The sequence below is a fragment of the Bos grunniens genome, chromosome 4, assembly GCF_055505025.1.
Source record: "Bos grunniens cultivar Pamir isolate PY7600 chromosome 4, Bosgru_T2T1.0, whole genome shotgun sequence".
Lineage (NCBI taxonomy): Eukaryota > Metazoa > Chordata > Mammalia > Artiodactyla > Bovidae > Bos > Bos grunniens.
The window spans coordinates 50,462,424-50,487,486 of record NC_141168.1 but is presented as its reverse complement, the minus strand read 5'-3'; the positions used below and the strand labels follow the sequence as shown (position 1 = coordinate 50,487,486).

General features: G+C 37.8%; 2 protein-coding genes across 26 annotated transcripts; one reads left to right on the top strand and one right to left on the bottom strand.

Moving 5' to 3' along the window:
• Positions 1-2,544: 2,544 nt before the first annotated feature.
• CBX3 (chromobox 3) lies at positions 2,545-14,355 on the bottom strand. 2 transcript variants are annotated; one of them, XM_086396342.1, is made up of 6 exons: positions 13,528-14,355; positions 12,324-12,375; positions 9,366-9,508; positions 6,581-6,743; positions 4,424-4,518; positions 2,545-3,840 (listed from the first exon to the last, which is right to left on the bottom strand). In XM_086396342.1, exons 2-6 carry the CDS (start codon positions 12,345-12,347, stop codon positions 3,714-3,716), a joined length of 552 nt encoding a protein of 183 aa, XP_086252468.1. In that variant the 5' UTR covers positions 12,348-12,375; positions 13,528-14,355; the 3' UTR covers positions 2,545-3,713. The 2 variants fall into 2 exon arrangements, with proteins under 2 accessions (XP_086252468.1, XP_086252469.1); XM_086396343.1 differs by having other exon boundaries at positions 12,862-13,573.
• Positions 14,356-14,634: 279 nt separating this feature from the next.
• On the top strand, positions 14,635-24,364 carry HNRNPA2B1 (heterogeneous nuclear ribonucleoprotein A2/B1). 24 transcript variants are annotated; one of them, XR_015162414.1, is made up of 13 exons: positions 14,635-14,808; positions 17,528-17,563; positions 17,661-17,771; positions 17,933-18,079; positions 18,297-18,507; positions 18,646-18,747; positions 18,823-18,903; positions 19,390-19,452; positions 20,591-20,710; positions 20,954-21,076; positions 21,673-21,755; positions 23,133-23,205; positions 23,814-24,364. XR_015162414.1 is itself a non-coding variant. In XM_086396337.1 (12 exons), the coding sequence occupies exons 1-11, from the start codon at positions 14,803-14,805 to the stop codon at positions 21,732-21,734; spliced, it is 1,062 nt and encodes a 353-aa protein (XP_086252463.1). In that variant the 5' UTR covers positions 14,635-14,802; the 3' UTR covers positions 21,735-21,755; positions 23,814-24,364. The 24 variants fall into 24 exon arrangements, 4 of the variants coding, with proteins under 4 accessions (XP_086252463.1, XP_086252464.1, XP_086252465.1 ...); XR_015162412.1 differs by having other exon boundaries at positions 23,133-23,268; XR_015162415.1 differs by having other exon boundaries at positions 22,597-23,205.
• Positions 24,365-25,063: the final 699 nt, after the last annotated feature.

Sequence of the window (25,063 nt, the reverse complement as noted above, 5' to 3'; positions counted from 1 at the left end):
TCCATGTAACTTCAACTTCAGAATGGGAGAGGTATTTTCAAACATGACATGAAATCCATAAGACAAAGACTGACAAGAGTTTCCCTGCTGGTCTAGCGGATAAGATCCAGTGCTCCTAATGCAGGGAGCCCAGAGTTTGAACCCTGACCAGGGAACTCTATCCTGCATGCCACAACAAAAGAACCCATGTCACAACAAAGATGGAAGATCTTCGTGCTGTGACTAAGACCTGGTGCAGTCAAATACTTTTTTAAAAGGTTGACCACATAACATTTGTTACAACAAAAGGATCTCATAAATCGTGTCCAAAAAATTGGCAGGAAAATTATTTGCAACACAAAAAATATTACGTAAGTAATATACAGAGTGAAGTAAGCCAGAAAGAAAAACACCAATACAGTATACTAACGCATATATATGGAATTTAGAAAGATGATAACAATAACCCTGTGTACGAGACAGCAAAATAGACAGTGATGTATAGAACAGTCTTAGGGACTCTGTTGGAGAGGGAGAGGGTGGAAGATTTGGGAGAATGGCACTGAAACATGTATAATATCACATATGAAACGAGTTGCCAGTCCAGGTTCGATGCACGATACTGGGTATTTGGGGCTGGTGCACTGGGACAACCCAGAGGGATGGTATGGGGAGGGAGGAGGGAGGGTTCAGGATGGGGAACACATGTATACCTGTGGCGGATCCATTTCAATATTTGGCAAAACTAATACAATACTGTAAAGTTTAAAAATAAAATTAAAAAAAAATAAAAATAAAAATTCTAAAAAAAAATTTGTAAAACTAGCAATTTATTGATAAGGAAATGCACAGTATGAAAAGGATGCTCAACAAAAATATTAGACATGCAGATTAAAACAAGATGCCACTGCACTGGCAACAAAATCACTCTATTAATTTGCAGTACAAATGAAGATGTGGGATAATGACTACTGATAGAAGAGTACACCAGTACAAGCTTGACTTCAAAAATTTCTGGGAATCCCATCTCTATCTATTCAAGTCTTACTATACATTATGTAAAAGACTGTTCACAATCATCTAAAAGCAGAAAACTACAAACAACCTAAGTGTTCATACTCAGTAACTGATTCAGTTGGGGAACCTCCATACAACAGCTTACAGTGTCCCTATTAAAATCAGATAAAAAAATTCTTATTACCACTTACAAGACACTAAGTGTCTCACACAATTATTATTTCATCGTGAATCGTGTTTCACACATGAGGAAACTGAAGTACAGAGAGGTCAAGTAATTTGAGACACTACACTACACTGCTAGTTTTGAAGAAGGAAGGGGCCGGGAACCAAGGAAGAGATGGTCTCTAGGAACAGAGACAAGCAGATTTTGCCATCAGAGCCTCCAGAAGGAACCAGCCCTCACACTGTATTTCGGAATTCTGGCCTCCAGAACTAGAACAAATGTGTTGTTTTAAGCCATTCAAGTTTGTGACTTTTAAAAGCACCCACAAGAAAGATACAACATAAGGAATATTAAAATACATGGACAACAGTTTGCAGAAATCTCTAACGCTTAACGCAGGGTCATCAATTTCTGATCATAACAAAAGGTTCTGTATTGCTTACAAACCCACTGTTCAGAGCAAACAGTAGGTCTACAAAAAGGTTAATAAACAGTTTAGTATAATTTTTCCTTTTCTCTGTATAAACTTTCAAAATTAGTAGAAATGTGTCTGTCACAACAGTCCTCAGAATACCTATGATTCAAGATGGCAGTTTCAACAGCCTAGAATCTAAGTATCAAAATTTCACTTTGATGAAAAAAGTTCCTCTTAAGCATCACTGGAAACTAATTTTAATAGAAAATCTTTTCATGTTAATACATATTCCATTTGAAACTACTAAACTCAAAAGGGTCTAAAACAGGTACTCTTAATGCCTTAGTGGTGAGTCAATTCCCAGGTAGGTTCATCAGAAGTCCAGGGTTCCTGAGGACAAACAGGTCTGGAGCCCTAGAAAAGGAGAAAGGGGTCTGGGGCTCTCAAGGAGAAAAAGACAATTTCTTTTCTACATTGCTTTGTCTTAGTCAATATAACAATGTTATCTTGCTAGAGGACATGTTTCTCCTTAACAAAAACCTTCTGACTAATCCTGTCATCTTAAAATGTATATTATGGAGTGGGTCTAGTAAAATCTATTGTTCATTCTAATCCTGTTAATTTAAGATGTATGTAGTGGGAGTGAGTCTGAAAAAAGTATATAAGGCCTTGATAAGACTAGCTAGTGGGGCATACCCCATCCCCCTTCTGATGTCTGTGTCAGAAGCTTCCTCTGCCCCTTTTCTTACTTTAATAAAACTCTGCTACACAAAAGCTCTTGAGTGATCAACCCTGGTCCCTGGACCCAAAGCTAAATCTTCAGCGATCACAAATCCGACATTGTTCACAGTAAGCTATCAGTGATACCACTGATCATATTTATAAACATGATGTTATTAATTCAGTGAATATGTCTCTACTCCCACCATAAAGGTCACCAGATAAAGAAAAAAAAAGTCTAATCACATAAAGGAATATAAAACTATTTATTGACCACTGTTCACCAGTATTTACAATAAAGTAAACAATATACAGTTGAATAACATTCTGATTACTACAAAGTTATTGTTTTTCTTGGCTTCTGCTGAACTAGTAACCCAAAATACTGAGAAAATTGAGCCTTCATGTAAGGAATGGATTGGAGTCAAGTCTGAAAAAACATGTAGGTCAAGCGTAGATTAGAAAAGTTTGTTCACTCATTTATTCCTGTAGATCGTAAACTGCCAATATCTGATTAGGTTTCCATGAACAAATCTGAGACATCCCATGTATCACAACCTTTCCTAAATACAGCACAGAGACTTCAATTTCTTGTAAAACAATGGTTCACCAGAAGGAATCATCAAGTGTCCATTTAATTAAGTTTTGCTTTGCTATATTAAAACATACCAGAATTTTTCTACTTTTTTCATTTGATTGGGAAGGTGGTTGATAGTGATAAAAATTTTCCTTCCAGGGTTTCTGCATATAAAACTGCATTTATATGCAGATTCTGATAGGGATGCTTTAAAAAATTACCCAATTTAAATTCCTTAATGTGTCTAATTACAAAATTATTTAATTTGAAAGGTTAAGACTTAAAATTTTAATCTAAGTTGAAGTTATTTCTTATATTGCTCAAAATGATGTAATTCCAGAACATGGGCTTATCCATGGTTATGAAAGGCTGTGATTTAAATATATTTACCAAAACAAAAACCACAACAAAAAAATTAACTTCCAAACCATTTACATATGTCTTTTATGTATACATATAAAAAACTTAGAATGGTCCTCAGGCATATATGAGTTAAATGCAAATTCTAAATTCTGATTGAGTAATGACTATGGAGATTTCCTCCAACATTTAGAAAAACTGTTCTCTAATGCTGAGGAAATAATATACCATGGTATCAAATTATTTCCTACTGAAGGAGGCAACTACAGAAAGCTTTTATTTGTTCAAAGTAACCAGTGCTACAGATGGAAAAAAAAAAACAAAAAACCCAATGTAACTTTCCCAATATTACTTCAAAACAAACAAATCAAACCTGATTTTCATTAGAATGTAGTTATTTCTTCACACTAATAAATCAAAAAACCAAGACCCATGTTTTATATATATATATAAATATATATAAAAGGCAATGCAAACAATTATTGAGCCTCATCTTCTGGACAAGAATGCCAAGTTAGTCTCTCTTCATAAAAAGCAATTACAATTTGAGGACACTTCATATTTGCCTCTTTTGCCAGTACCAAGTCTGCCTCATCGGAATCTTTCCTGTCATGAGAGAAAAAAGTATTCAGTTAAAAAGCCTAAACATTTTTTCGTCAACTGATAACCATGCATTTAAAAAATTATAATTCAATCAAAACATGTTTAAGTGCTTCAAGAGGGTTATGTGGTTACTTGTGGCTGTGTTCCAATAAAATTGCATTTTGCAGACAGGTCACAGTTTGCCAATCACTGCTTTAGCTAAGTAACGCGAATCATTCTTTCAACAGATAACTACTTTCCACCTAGAGCTTCCCTGGTGGCTCAGTGCCAAGAATCTGCCTGCCAATGCAGGAGACAAAGGTCTAATCCCTGGGTCAGGAAGATCTCCTGGAGAAGGAAACGGCAACCCACTCTAGTATTCTTGCTTGGAAAACCATGGATAGAGGAGCCTGGTGGGCAATAGTCCTTGGGGTTGCAAAGAGTCAGCCACGACTTAGTGACTAAAACCAACTTGCTACCTAATGATGGTGAACTATTTATAAAGCCTAGATAGACAGGTTTTTTAAAAAATTCACAAGTTTTTTTGTTTTTTTAATAAAAAACATATCTATTCTTACTTTAAAATATAATAGCAATTCACACTCACCATTTCATGAGGAACATTAATTCTCCACTGCTGTCTGTGGCACCAATTATTCGTTCTGGATCAAGACCTCTGGCAAAACCTCTCGGTTTATCAGCCTGTTCAGAAGAAGTTAAATGATTATATAAATGTTTCCACACATTTCATCATAGAGCAAACTAATATTAACTTCCAATTTGTCTTCAAGACATACAGCCTTCTGATAGTGAAACAAATGACTAGATCAAGAGTACTAAACACCTTTTAATTTCCATTAAACTTATAAGCAGAAAAAATAAATTTAGATGTCTATAAAAATATTCTGAATCATAAATCAAGAAAACAGAATTTTTTTCAAAGACACCCCAGGGCAGGAAAAACCCCAAATCTCTTATTTTTAATTAATGATTATAAACTCTTGAAAGTAGTATTTCAAATTACTTCTAGGAATCAGTCTAAATTACATATTTTTAAAAGCACAAACTATAAATAGCAAAATCGTAAAAAGTTTAAAAAAATTGACAGTAATCAGTGCTGTAATCAATCTGAATGATAACAAACCTTATAAAAATAAACCCGTGGCTCTCAAAAGTGTGGTCTGAGGGACCCCCAGGGATGCTAGAAACCTTCTGGACTATTTATCTTCATGATCTCCTTTTTTCATGTATCTGTGACTCTACATAATCTTCACATACTTCTACCAAGCAACATATCACAGCAAACTGAATACTGAACTAAAGTCTTATTAAGACAAACACTGACAAAATTTGCAAAAATGTAAAATGCCAGGCCTTGTTATTCTTAACTGAAAATACGGTATTTTATAAATTTGTACTTTAATTTCAAATGCAGTTAGTACTGAAAGTTACAATCCATATAAACAAGTTTTTTGGGATCCTTGAGAATTTTCTAGAGTGTAACAAATCCTTTTCCCCCCCATGATACTTTTACATCATTACCTCAAGCTCTGGAGCCAGACTGCCTAGGTTATAATGATGTGCCTAACCTCTGTGGCTTTGGGCAAGTTAACTTGTGATTCAGGTTCATTTTCCATAAAATACATACTATTAATACTATCTGTTTCATAGACATTTCGAAGTATCTGAAACACAAATTTAGTTATTCAGAACACTGCCTGGCACATTACATGGGCACAATACAGGATAACCATTGTTCCCTGGTGGCTCAGTGGTAAAGAATTCACTGGCAAATGCAGGAGATGGGGGTCTGATTCCTGGGTCAGGAAGATCCCCTGGAGAAGTAAATGGCAACCCACTTCAGTATTCTTCCATGGGAAATCCCATGGACAGAAAAGTCTGGCAGGCTACACAGTCCATGGGGTTCCAAAAGAGTACCATAGGACTTAGCAACTAAACAACTGTTATGAAATGGTGCTCCTGTGGAGCATGTGGTAGACTTTCAATTTACTTATAACTGATTCTTAACATTGCCACCTTTTTGCTTTGGTTGCTAAAGCATTCAGAACCAAATCTATAGCCCACATCTGTTTTCCTTCTATAAAAACAAAGATAATACACCTACGATCTTGACAGAGTTGCCATTAAGTTATTGGAGTACCTGTAAAGTACTTTTTTAAAGTTGAGGGTAGAAGCAAGGATGTAATTTGCCCAAAGCCACAGAGAAATCAATAAAGCAAAGGTTGGTTCAAAATACACACGCAGTGAATGAACCAGTTTTCTCAATTCATGCCAATAAAAAACTATTATGCAAGATTATATACTTCAAAATCAAAGCATTTTGGGGGAATACTAAGAATCATATGCCAAAGTTTTGGTCACTACCACTCACTAATGATTTATAATCAGAATGTGCGATGTAGACTGTTTTCACTGTATTGTAAGTGATTTTCGATGATCTAACTTGGTATTGTTTTTATTTAACACAGCTGGTTTAGATCAGAGGAAATTATCTCATCTGGCGCCAAATCCATCACTGTACCCGAAATAACAGTAGCACAATGATTTAAAGAAATTTAAGTGCTTACTGGACATTTACACAATGTAGGGTTAAATCATGCCTCTCCTTTCATCCTAAATATTATGTATTTAAAGAGCCTTTTTAATGATATTTTTGAAGTACTAGTGTCTTAAAAAGTATTTTAAAAAATCAAGCCATCCTTTTACAAAGAAGCCAGTCTGCTGGCCAATGTTTTATACTTACAGCATCTCTTTTCTTCTTTGATTTGCTATCATCAGATTCACTGTCAGACAAAGATTTTCTTTTTGTTCCATCTTTTTCTTTACCAGCTTTTTGAGAATTAAGAAATGCTTCAATTAACTCTGGACAATCTAAATTTTCTTCAGGTTCCCAAGTATTGTCTGCACTGTGTTGTTTAAAAGAAAAAAAAAGTTCTTGGTTAATAACCACTATCCAGATCAATTTAATAATACCTGACAAAAAGCCATCTGTACTGCAGATACTTCCCCCACATGAAGAATCTGTACTTCATTTTGTGTCTACTTCCACAGTCTGTGCTAAGTGGGTAATGTGTTGTATTACCTCCTAGGTAACTGAACCTGACTAGCAGAATAAATGCAGCTAATATTTTTCCAAGTTACACAGACAACTCACTTTGGAATTTCTCACTTTCTTTCAGAAAAGTGAAATCTGGATCCCACCCCAAATTACTTTATCAGATAGTGCCCAGGGTTAAGGCCTCCAATACTGTGTTTTAAAAAACGTAGTTCAGAAGCATTCTCAAACATGAGACAGTACAGCAGAAATTGAAAATACTGTCTCGTGTTTGAGAATGCTTCTGAACTACGTTTTTTAAAACACAGTATTGGAGGCCTTAACCCTGGGCACTATCTGATAAAGTAATTTGGGGTGGGATCCAGAATTCACTTTTCTGAAAGAAAGTGAGAAAGAGTTGGACTGTGAAGAAGGCTGAGCGCTGAAGAATTGATGCTTTTGAACTGTGGTGTTGGAGACGACTCTTGAGAGTCCCTTGGACTGCAAGGAGATCCAACCAGTCCATTCTGAAGGAGATCAGCCCTGGGATTTCTTTGGAAGGAATGATGCTGAAGCTGAAACTGCAGTACTTTGGCCACCTCATGTGAAGAGTTGACTCAATGGAAAAGACTCTAATGCTGGGAGGGATTGGGGGCAAGAGGAGAAGGGGATGACAGAGGATGAGATGGCTGGATGGCATCACTGACTCGATGGACGTGAGTCTGAGTGAACTCCAGGAGTTGGTGATGGACAGGGAGGCCTGGCGTGCTGCAATTCATGGGGTCGCAAAGAGTCGGACACGACTGAGCGACTGATCTGATCTGATCTGATCTGATTTCAATTCTACTCAAAGTGGGAAATGAAGAAAGAATGTTTTTTACATTTTTAATTGGTTGGGAAAAAAACTTCAAAATAAAAATCATGTTTTGGAACCCATAAGCAAAAGAATTATTAGAACACTGTTTACTATATTGCCTATTGTTGCTTTTGTACTATAGTCACAAAGCAGCTGGGACAGAAAGCCAAAGCCCCAAAAGCTCAGATTATCTTTTAGTATGGGCTCTTTCGGGAAAAAGCTTGCCAATCCCTGATATAAGGCCAAGATGACCATTTTCATGTTTTTCAGAAGGGATGGAAAGAAAATGAATATCAATTACCAAATGTGAAAGATCAGCCTACAACATTTGTGACAAGATTGCCAACTTTGTGTGCTTTGATTCAAAAAACTTTTACAGAACTACACACAATGAAATGAATTATTTTAGAGATGCTAGGAAAGATGCTTTAAACCTCTGGTTACAACAAGGTCTGTTGATGTCCTGAGACTCTAAAATTGGCAGACTTAAGAGTAGAGGAGGACAAAAGAGCTAAAGTGGAGCCTCCATTCTGTAGTGTTATTTCAATCAAATATTACCTAATACATTATACAGGAGATAGCAGGTCCTTAGTCACACTAGTGGCCTCAACCATGGAGAGAAAGAGGGAGGAGTTAATTTTCCAATGTTTTGATGGGTAAGATACAAACAGCTTTTAATGTCTCATAGGATAAAATAAACAAAACCCACAAAACTGTCTGCCATATGAAGGTAAGGACTTCTTTAGCAAATTGGTTAAGTCTTACTTAAAATACTGCAGACTTGGTTCTAATTGTAAGAAATTTTTTTCTAGTGCCTAAATCACAAACTTACATATATATATTTAAGCTCAACTAAGGGTACTGCAAAAATAAAACAGAGAAACATAAATCTTCCACTCAAATCATAATTCCCAAATTGCTGTGGAGGTGATTTTAAATGTGAATGGTAAAAGCAGCAGTAGATAAGAGAACCATCATACTCCCCACCTCAACCAAGCTCAGAAAACTGTTGTCCACCTCCACCTTTCCATTTTCAATAGTCACTGCTCAGTCTTGCTGTTTTTGTGGTGTAAGATTAGAATTCAAGTAAACTGTACATGATAAAGTTTGAATATAATTTTTGCATGTAAGTTATTCACAAAACAGTAACATTATAAAGACTGGTTTTGATAGCAATTAGTAACAGGGAATATGAAGAACCAGGTTGCTTAAAAAATACCCAGGCTCTACTTAGAGATTAGGAGAACAGTAAGCCTAGGGTAGGATCGGAATTATGATGAGCACTTCTGTTTAAGACCCACTAGTATATCTTATATAGCGTCAATATTTTTTAATGTCCACTGTAGGGAAACAATATAATTAATTAGCACAGTATCCAACTACATTAAAAAAAGCAACCTGTACTCTATATATTTATATAAATTTGACTCTCCAAGGTAATCAACTAGTCTCAAATCTACTTGTTTACAATTGTAGGCTAAAGACTTGACTCTTTAAACAAGGTACCCTGGATTAAAGATGCCTTTAAATTCAAAAAAACCTATGAGAAAATGGATAAAAAGATTTTAGGCTAAAAATAAACATTAAACACTACTTAAGTACAGTTAAACATATAATAAAAGCACTGAGATTTCTTACTCTGTAAATCCCTTCCACTTCAGGAAATACTCCACTTTCCCGTTCACTACACGGCGGTCCAGCACTTTTTCTACTACAAATTCTTCAGGTTCTGCCTCTTCAACTTTTTTACTCTTTCCATTTTGCTTCTTTCCCATTTTTTGCTAAAACAAGAGAGAGAGATTTAAGAGATGTCTTTTTCTTGTTTGATTTTTGAGTACATTTTAAAGCCTAAAATTGCTGATATTATGATTACATTTAACACCTAAACTTTCACTTTTATATCCCAAGGCAAACACTTTCTGAAAAAGTTAACAGATAATCCGCAAAATCAAGGAATGGTTGATTCTGTGGGTTTAGCTCAAACCTATCCCCCTCTACCCTTCACTAAAATAACTTAATCAAAGACATTTCTCTTGAAAATTGTTTTATCTTTTCCTAGTTTTATTTCTACATAATCTACAAGACCAAGTATAGTAGTTTTCACTCATTGTAACTATAGGACAGCAAAAAACGACTATTAGAAACTACTAGAGACTAATACAAAGGAGAATAACAGTGACAGGTCTTATTAGGTGAACCATACACCCATTAAAAATACAGCTACCAAACTCTAAGAACCCCCCTTTTCAATTCAAACACCAACGTTAAAATCTGTACAAAAAAGAGAAAAGATAGCTGCAGAACGAAAATGTGGTTCAGAACCCTGATATCAATTGCAGGGTCAACCAAGGAGACCATAAGTAGGTTTAAGAAGGACAAAATCGTTTCCCCACAATTTCGGTAAATATTACTGACCACTTGGAACAAATCTATAACACTGTTACTTCAAGAGGCCAAAATGCTAGATCACTTTAATTCTCTAATGAGAAAAAAAATCCTTTTCTTCTTGGTTTCTCAAGAGAAAGACTCTAAACTGGTCAATGAAATTCACTTAAAACAAGGTTTTAAGTGTGTGTGTAACACTATTTGAGAGCAGCAGGACACCAATATCCCAATCTACTTTCCAGTAACTCAAAATGGAGACTAAGGGGGGAAACCCCACATTATGCTCCTCTTGTAATCATTTCACCTTAAAACAGGTGTTATTTAAGAAAAATCGTAATTGTCCAATTACTAAAGTCATCCCGCACATTGCATGAAAGCAGGGAAAATTAACACCAATGCCTCAAGATTACAAAGGACATTAAAAAATACGTTATCATTTAGAAGTGTATACACACACTTCGAAATAAATATCCTATGAAAGAAATAAAAATCCTGTGAAATTTAAATAATGCAGCAAGCATCTGATTTTGTTGGATATCATTCTCCATGTTAGGGCATACAACTTTCATTTGTCAAGATACTTGGATATTGTACTTAGTCCAATAACTTTCTGCCTCTGTACAGTACAAAAAAGGTAGTGGTAGTGGGAAGAAAGAAGAAAAATTAACATAGACATAAAGCTTACTAGATACTGATCTTAAATGAAAAAACTATGTCCACGAAAGCTAAGAGGCTAACGGAGTAAAGAGACAAAAATAAACACAGAAAATTAAAAGATAAAAAAATTTAGCAGAGGAAACAAAATATTTACTACTATAGCACTCATAAGCTGGTTTCAAACGTTCATCTTTTTCAACAGAAAATCCACTCACTTTCCCACTTAAAGCACACATTACCTCACAACACTAACAAAATTATTTTAAAATGAAAGGTAGATACTGAAGACTATCAAACTGTAAGCAGGAGCAATTTAACTTTAACAGAAGCCATCTACTTCTGTATCTATATATCCAGCCCCACAGTCTCAGGGACAGGTAGCTCCTTTCCCATCCAATACTTTAGATACTGGTGATTGTAAAGCCAATTTAATTACCTACATTTTAGTTTACTGATTATGAAATTTAAAAGAGAGTTCATTCCTGAGAAGTGTTCGAAGATGCTTTGGGCTTTCCCCATGGATGACCGGGAATAAATAATGCCACCAGACATGCTTTATATTTCATATTTAAACATTTCTCAGGATGTTTGACTTCAAAGTGCAATCTAATGATGAAACAAACAAAAAAACCCACCAACTTGTCCTTTTGTTGTGAAACCCAAGGGGAGAATTCACAAACCAAAATGAAATGTTTTGCTCATTTAGATGTTAAAACACTAACCTTCATATACTTGCAATTATTAACACAATGTATTAGAATTACATATTGTGGGAACCATAACTTTGAATTTTGTGGTTTTTATGTGAATATTTCAGTGCTTATGTTAAAATTTGTAACTTAACATGGCTGAATACACATATGTCAACATATCTATAGAACTTTTAATGAAACCTAAGAATGCAAACTGTGGGTTTAAGAAACTGCTGGAGAGAAAAAAAATTGCTCAGAAGATCTAGTCTTCTCTCTTTTCTGGACATGTGTGATGTTTTTCATGCTGAGTATTTAAAAAAACTGCACCGCAATGATTTAAAGTCCCTCTGTAGTTCAGAATAAGCACGTTTGAAATATGACAGTGACCAAAACAATTCGAAAGACACAACGACTTTTTGTCTCAATCTAAGTGTACAAGATATCTATTCTTTAAACAGGGCAATACTGAAAATACCTGCTTTCTCTAGAATTCAGTATAGAGTAACTTAGAGAACAGTATACCAATCAACAAGGCTTTATTGCTTTGTCTGTCTATGCTTGTAACCGTACTCCATGTCACATAAATTTGTGTATCTTTCTTCCAAGACAAAAATACTTGGTAAAATTCACATTGTGGTACCCTCCCCAAATTAGGTTTCGTTAAATGAATCAAAACACCATGAAGTCAAGTGAATATAATAATTTCCTTTTTTGCTCCTAACTTCCCATAACAGTTGTGGGGGAGAGGGGACTTGGAAATATATATGGGTGTAATTTCCCAACCACAGAGATGCAGTTATAATTTTGGGAGGAAAAAAGTTTGAATTAGATCCTTAAATATTTTAGGTTTTCATTAACTTACCAATGTAGTTTTATTGGAGGCCATCTTTTATTGCAGACTTGAAGAGCTATTACTAGAAAAATGCATGACAGTTAAGAAGTTTGTAAGACATAAAAAGATACCTACATACAAGTTTTTGTTTGGATTCCAACCCCCACCTAGGTAAGCTCATGTCATCAAACATATACACAAGTCCATAGAGAAGCAGTTTTAAGATTCTGCGTAAACTAGTGATACGTGCCTGAGAGTATTATAAGTGCTGTAACTTATCTATACAACCTTACTGAGAACCTAGTATCCGCGAAAGCTTTACAGGGTAAAAATTTGACCAATTTTTTTTTCCCCCAATCCAAATCCCATTTAAACCATAGTCAGCATTTTTAAAAACCGGCAAAATAACTTGGTTCAAAATCAGACAAGTGCCCAATCGATTACAATAATTAGTGTGAATTTTTCCTCTAGACATTAACAATCTGAAGAGTCGTCTATGTAATTTAATTCTAACTTGGGTTTCTTCTTAGAGACCTTTCCAATCACTAGTTGACAAACTAAAACATACCGAGATGCTCCAGTTACATTTCGTGCCACTTCTGAAAACAAATCAGCTATTTCTGCACTTTCATCCGCTCCCCTTAAACCCCTACCCCACCCGGCTTAAAGAGGCCTTAGCGCCCGGCCCCTAACCCCGCCAAAGGAGAGCGCGGGCCTCGTGGTCAGCGCATCCGAGGGGAGAAACAAAAGGCCGCGGCGCGGGGGCTCAAGGGCACTGCGCCACGGGGCCCGAGCCTCTCCCCACCCGCGGCGGCCACGTAACGGAGCGCCCGCCGCAGTCTGCGGACACTCGGCTGCGCGGATGCGGGAGAATGCACCGCCCTCCCTGGAGGCCCAAGTCGCCGACCAAGCACGGGACGGGAAGGAAGGCCCCCTCAACCTCGTCCGGGATGGGGGAGGGGAGGGGAAAATGCGCTTTGTCTAGAAATAAGGCGGTTGCCGCCACAGCTTTCAACCTTGTGAAGAGTCTCATCCCCTAAACCAACTACAGACGCCGGCCCGGAGCCAGGCCCGCCACGGGGTCTCTGTTCTCTTCTCCTTTCCTTCCCGCCAGGTCCTGACTCGGGGTCCGGCGAGGAAGGATAGGAAGCGGGGAAATGGGGGTCTCTGGGGCTTATGTGGCATCTTAAGCAACACCACCGAGTGAAAGCTAGAGAAAAAAAAAGACACCGACTTCACCGCCTCTGAGCTGCTCCGGGTCCCGGGTCTGCGACGTCTCCGGCCCTGCGCGCCTCAAGCTCCAGTCACATCCGAGGGGGAGGGGGGCTGGGGAGCAGCGCTGCGCGCGGGGCCGCCACTGGGGGGAGGGGAAGGTGGCACCGCCCACGCCAGGCAGCCGCGAGGGGCGGGGTGGGCGCGCGCCCCGGGGAGGGTGGGGCAGCGCGCCGCGCAGTGCCCGCCGGGAGCCCGAGCCCGGGCCCGAGGGAGGGGGGAAAGGAGGGGGGTGGTGACGGCGGCTCTTAAAGAGTTCGCGGCGTGGCGTCTGGTGGTCCCCCGAGGGGAGGGCGAGCAGGGGTCTGAGGGCTTCGACCTAAGTGTACTCGGCGGGGGTGTTTCCTGCTTTGCTGCCGCCTTAGCGACTGGCGCCAAAACAGGACTCCGCCCACTTCCTCGCCCCTGGGGTTGGGTGCCTCCAAAAGCTGGGGGTGGGTGGGAGGAATCGGGAACTAAGAACGAGCACCACTTTCGACTACCTGAAATGTGGACCCCAAAAACATTGGCCAGGGTTAGGGTGGTGGATCGTTAAGTGTAATTCGTTGACTAGAAGTCGCTTCGGGTATTTCCGGAAGAGGCCAGTCGGTTCTCCGCGCAGACGGGGTAGGATAGGAGAAGGTGGGGGAGGGAAAACACAGTGGAAGAGGCTACAAAGATTTTTTTAAAACTGGGGGCCGGGGAAAAGCTATCGAAGCGTTGCTGTAAGGACCACCTCCTGGGTTGAGGGGGCTGGACCTTTGGGTTGAGGATTAAGCTCCTCCCAACAGCGTTAATTTCAAACTGCGCGACCGTTTCTCACCTGCCCTGCGGGGGCAGGCCCCAATTCCGAGAGACAGAAATACGCAGGACTCGAGCCTTCCGCAATTTACAGAGCCCTTTTACGCAACTGACGTCCAGCACCAGTGCTGGCCTTAAAAGGGGAGGGGCACGTACTTGGCGCTAGGAGGTCGTAGAGCGTTCCCGCCATTGGCGGCGGTTAGGACGTTTACGCAACGGCCTGACGTAGGGGAAGACGCGTTAGTCGGGGGGAAGGTTCTAGAAAAGCGGCGGCAGCGGCTCTAGCGGCAGTAGCAGCAGCGCCGGGTCTGGAGTGGAGGTGCTCCAGCGGTGTTGTTTCTCGAGCAGCGGCAGTTCTCACTACAGCGCCAGGACGAGTCCGGTTCGTGTTCGTCCGCGGAGATCTCTCTCATCTCGCTCGGCTGCGGGAAATCGGGCTGAAGCGACTGAGTCCGCGATGGAGGTAACGGGTTTGAAATCAATGAGTTGTTGGAAAGGGCATGGCGAGGCCGTTGGCGCCTTATTGGAAGTCGGCCATCCGCCTCCGTGGGAGAGCGGCAGCGAAATTGGGCCACTTCATAAGCGGTTGGTCTCAGGGTATTTTTGGAGAGGGGTCGTTAGCAGAGGCCTAATTGTACAGCACCTTCCCCACCCTCAGCCTCACGGCGCCATTTCCCTTTGCTGTGGGTGGGGGATGGGGAGCTTCCACATGGCGGACGCAGCCCCTCTTTACTGAAAGTGGGGCGCGGAGGCAGGAATTCCTACATCGTTTTTAAGGAAGGGTGGTATGGGGGTCCCGGCGTCCCCGCGTTGGAGCGTTTTGGCGGGTTTTGGGTCCTAGCGAACCGGGCTGCGGAGCTTCCCCTCCCCCCTCCCGGGAACCGGATTTGGCGGCCGCCATTTTCATTTCTCTCCTTCCTCGCAGCGATTTCTTTTTAACTCTCTAAATTTGACTAGCTTGACTTTTTCAGTAAGGACTAGAAGTGGGTAACTATTTATTTCTCTTTTCGGACTGTTTTCATGCTATTTCGAGGTGGATTCCGAGTGTTTACGGAGCTTGGCGCTTTAAAGTCCTGCGCACCTCATTAGAGGCTCGCTCCCTTCCCCTCGATGAAATGGCGCCATTGCGTTCAGGAGCCGCACCGAAGGGCGGGGGGAGGGGCGGCGTTCTCCTGGGCGGTTTCGCTCGGCCTAGGAGGTGAAACCCTCTAGGGTGTTGGGCCCGGTTTCACGCGAGCCATGGTATAAAGACCTCACATTTTGTTTTTCAGTCCTTGTTTGAGTAACAGTTTTACCTGCGTTTCCGGTGATTGAAAAGGCAGTTGAATCGTAGGAAAATAAGATGAAAATTTTAGAGAAGATTATCGTTTTTGCGGGAGGCCGTGGGGAAGGTGGTCTTTGGGGGTGGGCGGTGTTCGGTACAGAATCCTTTATTTTCCTGACGGATTCTTTTTTAATCGTATAATTTGTTTGTATTTTAAGTAGTATTTTTATCGGGGAATTTAGTCTTTACTGGGTAAAACTACGGGTGTTTTTTTAGTGATAAACTTGAAATTATGAGTTTAGTTGTACTCTAAAACATGGCTCGGTCCCTCAATGCGTGTTCTGCTGTATACAAAACTTTTATTAGGCTGAGCCACTATGTTTTTGAACTTTGTCACTTGCTTTTCTCGTTTATGTTTGCAATCATGGTTGATGATTACATTGATAAGCATAAGGTCTCAAGCGAAGGGGGTCTGCCTGGGTATTTTCATTGACCCTAAGCACGCTTATAAAATAACTTTGTTTGTAATCGATAGTGGACAGCGGGTAAGTTTGGAAAATGAGGTAAGTAATGAGTTTTTGCCTTTTGTTAGTGATTTGTAATGTTGTAGATGTATTTTAGTCTCTCTATTTGGGTTTTAAAAGGCCAGTTAACTGACAAGTATTTGGAATAAATAAAATATGCTTGAGTGTACAAATACCAGTATGCCAAGTTACTGTTTTAATAGATCTTTTAAGTGTTTCATAAGCTACTTTGAGAATTTATTTGTCTTTTCAAAAATGTCAGAATCTTAAAAGTAGCTATACAGGCAAAGAAATCTCTGAATTATCACTGTTTTCTGAACTGTTGGGATAATATCATGCATGGAGAGAAACTTCATGGAACTATGGGTTGAGTGTTGTAGTTCTATTTAATAAATTTAACTACATGCACTTGGTGGCTAATTTTCTGTTTCTATGTTATTTAACCTAGTCAACTGAAAACCAAATACAGTGGTCCAGGCTTCCTTAACTGATAGCGCAAAATATAATGTAGCTTATATTGCGTGCTGGTTTGTAAGGATTGAGATTTCACCTCAGGCTCTCTTTTCACGTGAAAGTTGTTTTATGCTGTGTAATTTGCCAGAAGACCACTGAGTTCTACATGGTGAAGTGTAAATCGTAGTAGTGATATTTTGTAACTAGAGGGGATAGTCACAGTGGTCATTTAAATATTTTTATGGTTTTTGAAAAAAGTGATTACAGTGTCTTTTACTGTATTTGTCTTTTGGTTCAGTAATAGTTGATTGTGCCGTCAACAAAACCAGCTATATTAAAGTATGTGCTTTAGACACCGTTAATCATAAAAGTCATTTTACCTTGGTCAGAAAACATAAATTTTGAGGCTATTTTGCCACATATATTGAACATTTAAGATTTTCTCTGGAGAGTTGGTATATGAGAAAGAAAGTCAATACTAAGTTTTCCAGGGTTTTGAAAATTGAGTTACATTATAGTCACCACCAGAGGGAGCAATGACGGGAAACTCATTTTTTAAATGCTAAATCCAGAAATAAATGGGAACTGTGGGTTATAAAGCAAAAGTTGTTATATTTTAAGAATTTGTATTTGAATATGTAAAAGTGAACTTCTCTGTTCTGAGTTATAGGATCGAATGCAGATGTTGATAAGACTCTTAACTTTACAGTCACCAGGGAATAGATTTGCTCTTCTTTCTTCAGAAAGATTTTTTTTAAAACTAAGTGATGCTATATTTGTTTAAACTCATTTAATGTCAAGTAAATTTATATCAAGCATAATGGTTTTGAAACGTGTAGTTTGGTTGAGGCAATTTTTTTTTTTTTTTTTTGGTGTAACACAACTAATATGCAGTTTAACATATGGTTTAAATTTGATGTAAGTTTTTTTTTTCCCCCCAGAAAACTTTAGAAACTGTTCCTTTGGAGAGGAAAAAGGTACTCTGCCAGCAGGTCACCTCATATTTAAGAATTTTATTTCCAGCATACAAAAAGAAAATGTAAATAAAAATTGAAATGCTGTTTTCCTTTGCAGAGAGAAAAGGAACAATTCCGTAAACTCTTTATTGGTGGCTTGAGCTTTGAAACTACAGAAGAAAGTTTGAGGAACTACTACGAGCAATGGGGAAAACTTACAGATTGTGTGGTACGTTAATTGTGGAAGTGCTTAGGGGTACTAATCTTTCAACTGTTAGATTTCTCTGAAAGATGTTAAGTGACTTAGAGAAACTCACTTAAATTTATGTTGATTATTTTTAAATGCTGTAAGTAATAACAAATGGTAACATCACTGCTTTGTATTTCAAGGTAATGAGGGATCCTGCAAGCAAAAGATCAAGAGGATTTGGTTTTGTGACTTTTTCTTCCATGGCTGAAGTTGATGCTGCCATGGCTGCAAGACCTCATTCAATTGATGGGAGAGTGGTTGAGCCAAAACGTGCTGTTGCAAGAGAGGTGAGCAAATAGGCAACTTGTTTGTTCAGTAAACAATTTGGGCCTAAATTCTGTTTCACAGTTAGTGGCTTTTCGAAGAACAAGGTTCTTTATCATAAAGGTGCCTTACTTAGTATTTGGCCATAAGATAGAAGCCATGCTTATTACCCAGATAGTGTGCTCTTACTCCTGTTTGTGGTTTCTTCTGTCAGGATGACTTTTTTTCCTCTTATTTCAGGAATCTGGAAAGCCGGGGGCTCATGTAACTGTGAAGAAGCTGTTTGTTGGTGGAATAAAGGAAGATACTGAGGAACATCATCTTAGAGATTACTTTGAGGAATATGGAAAAATTGATACCATTGAGATTATTACTGACAGGCAGTCTGGAAAGAAAAGAGGCTTTGGATTTGTTACTTTTGATGACCATGATCCTGTGGATAAGATTGTGTGTAAGTGTTTATAAGTGCTAGGATTGTAGTTCTTGAACATTTTGGGTATATTGACACCTACAACTTTGTTAAAAAGTGAGCTTGAAACTTAGCTATTACAGGATGCTGACTTAATGGACTCTGAACTTTTCATTCCAGTGCAAAAATACCATACTATCAATGGTCATAATGCAGAAGTAAGAAAGGCTTTGTCTAGACAAGAAATGCAGGAGGTCCAAAGTTCTAGAAGTGGAAGAGGAGGTAACTTTTAATTCCATATTTTTCTTAGGATTTATTTGTATAAATGTTCATTACTAACCAGGGTGTTTATTGCAGGCAACTTTGGTTTTGGAGATTCTCGTGGTGGCGGTGGAAATTTTGGACCAGGACCAGGAAGTAACTTTAGAGGAGGATCTGGTAAGTCCACCTTCTAAGCTTAGGAGGGTGAATGTGCTTGAAAAACAGTTTTGATTGGAATCTAGGAAGTCCAACCTACTTTGTTATCTGTAAGACTTAAAGTGAGATCTGTCCTAATGGGATATTCTAATTTGGTTGGCAAGAGGTAACATTTAAAATCAGATTTGTATACCTCTAATCATGGACAGATAATGGCAGAGATTGTTTCATGGTCTTCACTTTCTGGAAGAGTTAAAAGGACATTGTAGCCATTTTAAATTTAGGAGACATTTTATGAATAGTGAGGTTTGAAGAGATCTAAAAGTTTCTTTGTTTTAGGCTTTATGTATGGGTTAATCTCAGTTAACTATGTAGTAAGTAGAAAAACTGCCACTGTCCATTGTTAACTGCTTTTTAAAAGTGGACAACCTGGAGGAAGTAGAAGCTAAAAAATTGAGTGACATAAACCAGAATGAAATAATCCTCCTTTTCTTCCGCCCTTAACAGATGGATATGGAAGTGGCCGTGGATTTGGGGATGGCTATAATGGGTATGGAGGAGGACCTGGAGGTCAGTTTTTTCTACTTTTTGATAATACCTGTCTAAAATCTTAAGCATAAACATGAAATGTTTCTTCTAAATTTTCATCTTAGCTGTTGAAAATTACCAAAAAAATTACTTGGAGGTGGTGTTATACTTTTGCAACATTAATTGGATAGATTTTAAATAAGAATTTAAAAGATGCCCAATTGTTTCTCAAGCAAAAGAATTGGAGATAGTGATATTTTGTATAGTGTTTTCCTTAAAAGTATTAAAAAGTGGTTATTGGCAAGATGAACATTATGACAGGGGAGTGTTTGTAGGAGCACTGTGTTGTCTCATCTCTTACCAAGATGAATCTACCAAGGACAATGTCCCAAAAGTCCCCAAGAGAATTTTTCCAGAACATACCTAGTGTGCTGCTTCTGTGTCTAGCTAAGGTTTTAAGCCACTGTTAAGTTTTAGTTCATGTCTTTTATTGAAGTACAGAAAAGATAGGTACTTAATGACAAATGTCGAAAGAAGAGGTTTGAAACTGAGCTCAGGATAGACCTCATTCTGGTTTTGCACTGATTAGGCATGATTTAAGTTACGCTCCTACATGTCACTATTTCCAGCTTTGCTTTGAAATCCAAATATTGATTTGGTTTTATGAGAAAGATGAGTTTTTACAGTTAACTGCAAGCAATCTGAAACTACCGATTGAAGTTTTAAGTCAGTGTGAGTTTGCTAATTTCTGGTTCTTCCCCCCTCCCCCCATTTCTACTGAAGAAAAAGGTATAGTGGGCATTTTATTTAAGAGAAATGGTAGGTAATTCGCATTAGCCCACACGTCTTGTCTGCCCCAACTTACCCCACAAACTTACACAAATATAATTATTTCAAGATACCGTCAAGGGAATCCATAATATATTTATTTAGTTTTTGGGGGAGACCAGTGGCATTACAGATATTTATAAAGGTTTTACCCAGTTGGTTGTGGGTAGGCCATCTTCACTGGCAACTGTTCACCAAGGTGGATATTCAGAATCTGCCCTTGAGGCTATTAGAGAAGATGTTATGGAAAGAATCTTGCAAAATTAAGTTTTGGAAAGCTGGAAATGGATATAATAAGACAGTTCAAATGGCGTTGAAAATACTAATTACTTAAAGGCTTATTTTATAATAGGTGGCAATTTTGGAGGTAGCCCTGGTTATGGAGGAGGAAGAGGAGGATATGGTGGTGGAGGACCTGGATATGGCAACCAGGGTGGGGGCTACGGAGGTGGTTATGACAACTATGGAGGAGGTAATAAATTCACCTGCAACCTTTATGTGGGAATTTGGATTGGAATTAATGGATTTAACACGTAAGATTTTTCATTTCATTGTTGTCAATAGTTGTCTTTAAAAATGTAGAACTGTAGATAGGTGTTTTGCATTCTGCTTTGTTTTTGTGGGAAATTTGTCTAAAATACCTAGCATGTATCATCGGTTTAATACTTGATTGTATGAGGTTCATTGTGCAAAAATTTCCAAATTTTTTTTACAGGAAATTACGGGAGTGGAAATTACAATGATTTTGGAAATTATAACCAACAACCTTCTAACTATGGTCCAATGAAGAGTGGAAATTTTGGTGGTAGCAGGAACATGGGGGGACCATATGGTGGAGGTAATTAGATTTTTCAGATTAGTGATGAAATGTTACTAAGTTTTCATGACTTGAAGATGACAATTGTTCATTATTTATGTTTGGGTAACACGTCCCACCAAATACAAAGTGTTGCGGAGATTAAAGTTGTGGGAAAATAAGAATGCAACATCACCTTGGGAAATTGTAGAGGTTGGGGTATCTAGTAGTGTAAAATAAATGAACTACATGTTTTCAGTGGGATTTTTCCTTTTGGCTGACTAAGAAAAAGCCAAATTTGCTGAGAGCACTTTGCAAGTGGTATAAATTTTGTATGACTTGGATCTTTGAAAGCTAGCTTAGTAAATCTGAATTTTTAGTTCAAATTGTTATTCTTGAGATAGATTTCTTACATTTTCTTAAGCTGGTTATACTTTAAAATCTCTTAACTTGTATGATTATGGGAAAGAGCCCTCTAAAAGAATAGCAGTGATAATCTATGAATCTGGATAATTTGTCTCTTGAGTAAAGAGGTTAACTAAAAACAAGTTAATGGTCTGTGATCTGCTTGTTTTAAAGACTGGTTATAAAATAATTTGGGAAATTAAGTGTGTTTTCTCTTATTCCATTAACTTTAGGAAACTATGGTCCAGGAGGCAGTGGAGGAAGTGGGGGTTATGGAGGGAGAAGCAGATACTGAGCTTCTTCCTATTTGCCATGGGTAAGTAGCTTTTAAGTTTTACATTGTTAATGTCTTGGGAGACCTAGCTGCCAGGAGTTAAAAGCTTTTTAGGATCATGTTATCTTTCCTTAAAATCTGGTTAGATGGATAATTTCATAACCTATTTTTTTTTTACTCTTTACTTCTGTTGAAACAGGCTTCACTGTATAAATAGGAGAGGATGAGAGCCCAGAGGTAACAGAACAGCTTCAGGTTATCGAAATAACAATGTTAAGGAAAATCTTATCTCAGTCATGCATAAATATGCAGTGATATGGCAGAAGACACCAGAGCAGATGCAGAGAGCCATTTTGTGAATGGATTGGATTATTTAATAACATTACCTTACTGTGGAGGAAGGATTGTAAAAAAAATGCCTTTGAGACAGTTTCTTAGCTTTTTAATTGTTGTTTCTTTCTAGTGGTCTTTGTAAGAGTGTAGAAGCATTCCTTCTTTGATAATGTTAAATTTGTAAGTTTCAGGTGACATGTGAAACCTTTTTTAAGATTTTTCTCAAAGTTTTGAAAAGCTATTAGCCAGGATCATGGTGTAATAAGACATAACGTTTTTCCTTTAAAAAAATTTAAGTGCGTGTGTAGAGTTAAGAAGCTGTTGTACATTTATGATTTAATAAAATAATTCTAAAGGAAATTGTGTAATTATAGACTTTTTATTTTAAATAAGTTAAGGAGTGGGTAGTATAATTAAGGTCTATTGCAAAGCTGTTATATTTGTGTAAGATAAATGCTGGTCAGATGTAAGTGTGTTGTCTGCAATTCATGAGGATTAAATTATCTAGATAACTTAAGGGATATCTCTGCAAGGAGAAACACCTTTTTAGATCTTTTAGATGCTGCTGCTTCAATGCAAGGAAAGGAAAATAACCCCAGCGAGGTACTCTTCAGGGATACAGGTCTAGTACAAGAGAACTCTTTGACGGCTACTAAGGTCAGCCAGTCTTAAAAAACTGTGCTGTTTCTACAAAGCTTTAACTACAGTAGTTTTTAAGGATGCCAACGAAAGCTGAGGGTGTAGAGCAAAATAGTTCTAAGCTTCAGTTAAACTTCTTTAGGTAAGATCTCATTTACTTTTCCTTTCTTAATTTTCCTCCCCCAAAGATAAACTAATACTCTTCAATGGTCTTTCAGTATAGTTGGTTCTTATGTAGTATAACATAGCTATAAATTGAGTTTAACAATTTTATAAACTCAAGAGAATAATTTTATAAACCCTGTTTTCCAATCTGTCATTTTACTTATATTATTTTGGTTGTTTTTGTTTTTTTTTTCCCCCTTTTTTTCCTTCTTTCCCACCCCCTCCCCCTCTATGAAGATTCAGGTGCTTAACATATCATTTTTTTCCCTGCTGGAATTTTAGCATTGATATGAACCATGGACAAGTATATTCTGCTGCCACAAAGACTGTAAAGTGCTTCATTTCAACAGCTGAGGCAAGCCAAGTGATCATTAATAAAGCTTTTCTTGGTTCCTTCAGTGGTGTTGGTAGTAAAATGGTAGGTAAAAGTTAGGCTGCAAGTTAAATCATGAAATTTCCCATCGTTAACACCCTTCTGTATTCACATTTCTTGGATCAAGCATTTTGAGTGAACTAGGGCTTTTTTTTGTTTGTTTTTAAAATAAAGACTTTTTTTTTTATTTTGATACTGTTCTAGCTTTACATGCATATCAGGATCAGGCTAAGGAAAAGGTAGGGCAAGATGGTTGGATCTACTTTCAGATAATATGTATTTATGAATAAAGTGTCTGCATTATAAATCTGTACATATCCAATTCTAAATACTTGGGTTTAAATGCAGTAATTCTTTCCCAATCCCTACCCTATAGGAGAGAGATAGCTTGGCTGCTGAAATTTCATTTCTTAGATGTCATCAGAGATTGATTGCCTGGCTTTATTGCCTTTTCAGGAATGTGATAATCAGGGCATATTCTACTGTATGCACCTGAGTCTTCTTTGATCCTAAGACCACCACTGAAGTTATTTAGGTTCTTTGGACAAACATGATAAACTTCTTCAGATACTTTTTTTTTCCTTTGGCAGGAAGGTGTCTTGCTGCAGGTAACTAATGAAGAAGTGGTCAACCACAGAGTCTTCAAGAAATAAGAAATTCTGTACCATCTGAAAGTAGTTCTTGTTGGTGCCTTCATTTTAAAAAAGCACTCTTTTAAGATTAAAGGGAAATGTTTTCTGATAAAACAGACTTCATTTAGTTACAGGGTCTTAATATAAAACAATTACAAATTGAGTATTGTTTGTAAAAGAGTAAACATCAAGTCAGCTAGAGAGATAAATGTTATCATGTTTTGAATTAGGTTTTGTGAGTAGACAGATTAAAATTCTATTTTAAATATAAAGTTATAAAATAAATACTTTTGTATTCAAATACTTGGTGTAATGTTTACACATAAAATGTGAATCTTGTTCTATGAACATTAAGTTGTCTAAAGGATTGCCATCCCCTAGATTTTTAAAGCAGTTTCACAAAGCAAATGCATATTGCCATTTTCCTTTCAATATTGATAGACAAATGAGAAAAGCATTGTGGACATTACTGGCTGTCCCTAATAAAATGCCATTCTTTATACACTGTATATTCAGCGTTTGAATAATGCTATAGATTTCTGGCTTTGCCTTGTATGTTTAACATTGCTGGTGGTGGTTTTAAAATAATTACAGATTTTAACCAGCTAAAGTGGTCCAAAAGAGGTGGCTATGCAAATGCATGGAGACATAAAATCTCTGAATTAGGTTTGTTTTGTTGTATTACACTAGTATCGTGGTTGTCTTGAGGGTTAAACATGATGGTATACCTGGATGTTAACTTGAAACAATGAAAAACCAAAGGGGACGAAGTAAAGTTGACGTTTTTACTATTTTGGTTCTTAATGAGGTATCTCACAGGTAAGTCAAAATGATGGCTAACAGAAGATGAGCTTTGTTTAAAATCCATCCATTATTAACTATGAACTTGTTAACATCTGGCTGTGGATTTATTAGGAAAAATAAGATGTTAAAAATGTCCAGCTCTGCGAAGAAGTTAAACTTTGAAGATAAATCAAGTTGGTATAAGATGATCTTGGAACACCTAGCACTTCACACCAGCACAAATAGGGGAAGATATTTTAATATGAATGAACAGGCTGAAATGAACTAACATTTTGAAATAGGTGATGTGGAATGTTGGTGTGTCCTAAGTGTTGAGCTGCTAATTTTCTTTTAGAAATGAGGTTTAAGGAAGTTTCCTGAAAGAGCGGAGTTAGTTCTGAGTTCTGTTAAATATATTCACCTCA

Excerpts from the sequence above, each read along its gene's own strand:
- CBX3 (XM_086396342.1), bottom strand. The coding sequence starts at position 12,347 with ATGGCCTCCAATAAAACTACATTG. Across the intron at positions 6,744-9,365 it reads AAGTGGAAGGGATTTACAGA|TGCAGACAATACTTGGGAAC; the intron begins GTAAGAAATCTC and ends TAAACAACACAG. Across the intron at positions 3,841-4,423 it reads TTAATGTTCCTCATGAAATG|GAAAGATTCCGATGAGGCAG; the intron begins GTGAGTGTGAAT and ends CTCTCATGACAG.
- HNRNPA2B1 (XM_086396337.1), top strand. Across the intron at positions 19,453-20,590 it reads GTATGGAGGAGGACCTGGAG|GTGGCAATTTTGGAGGTAGC; the intron begins GTCAGTTTTTTC and ends ATTTTATAATAG. Across the intron at positions 21,077-21,672 it reads GGGGGGACCATATGGTGGAG|GAAACTATGGTCCAGGAGGC; the intron begins GTAATTAGATTT and ends CATTAACTTTAG.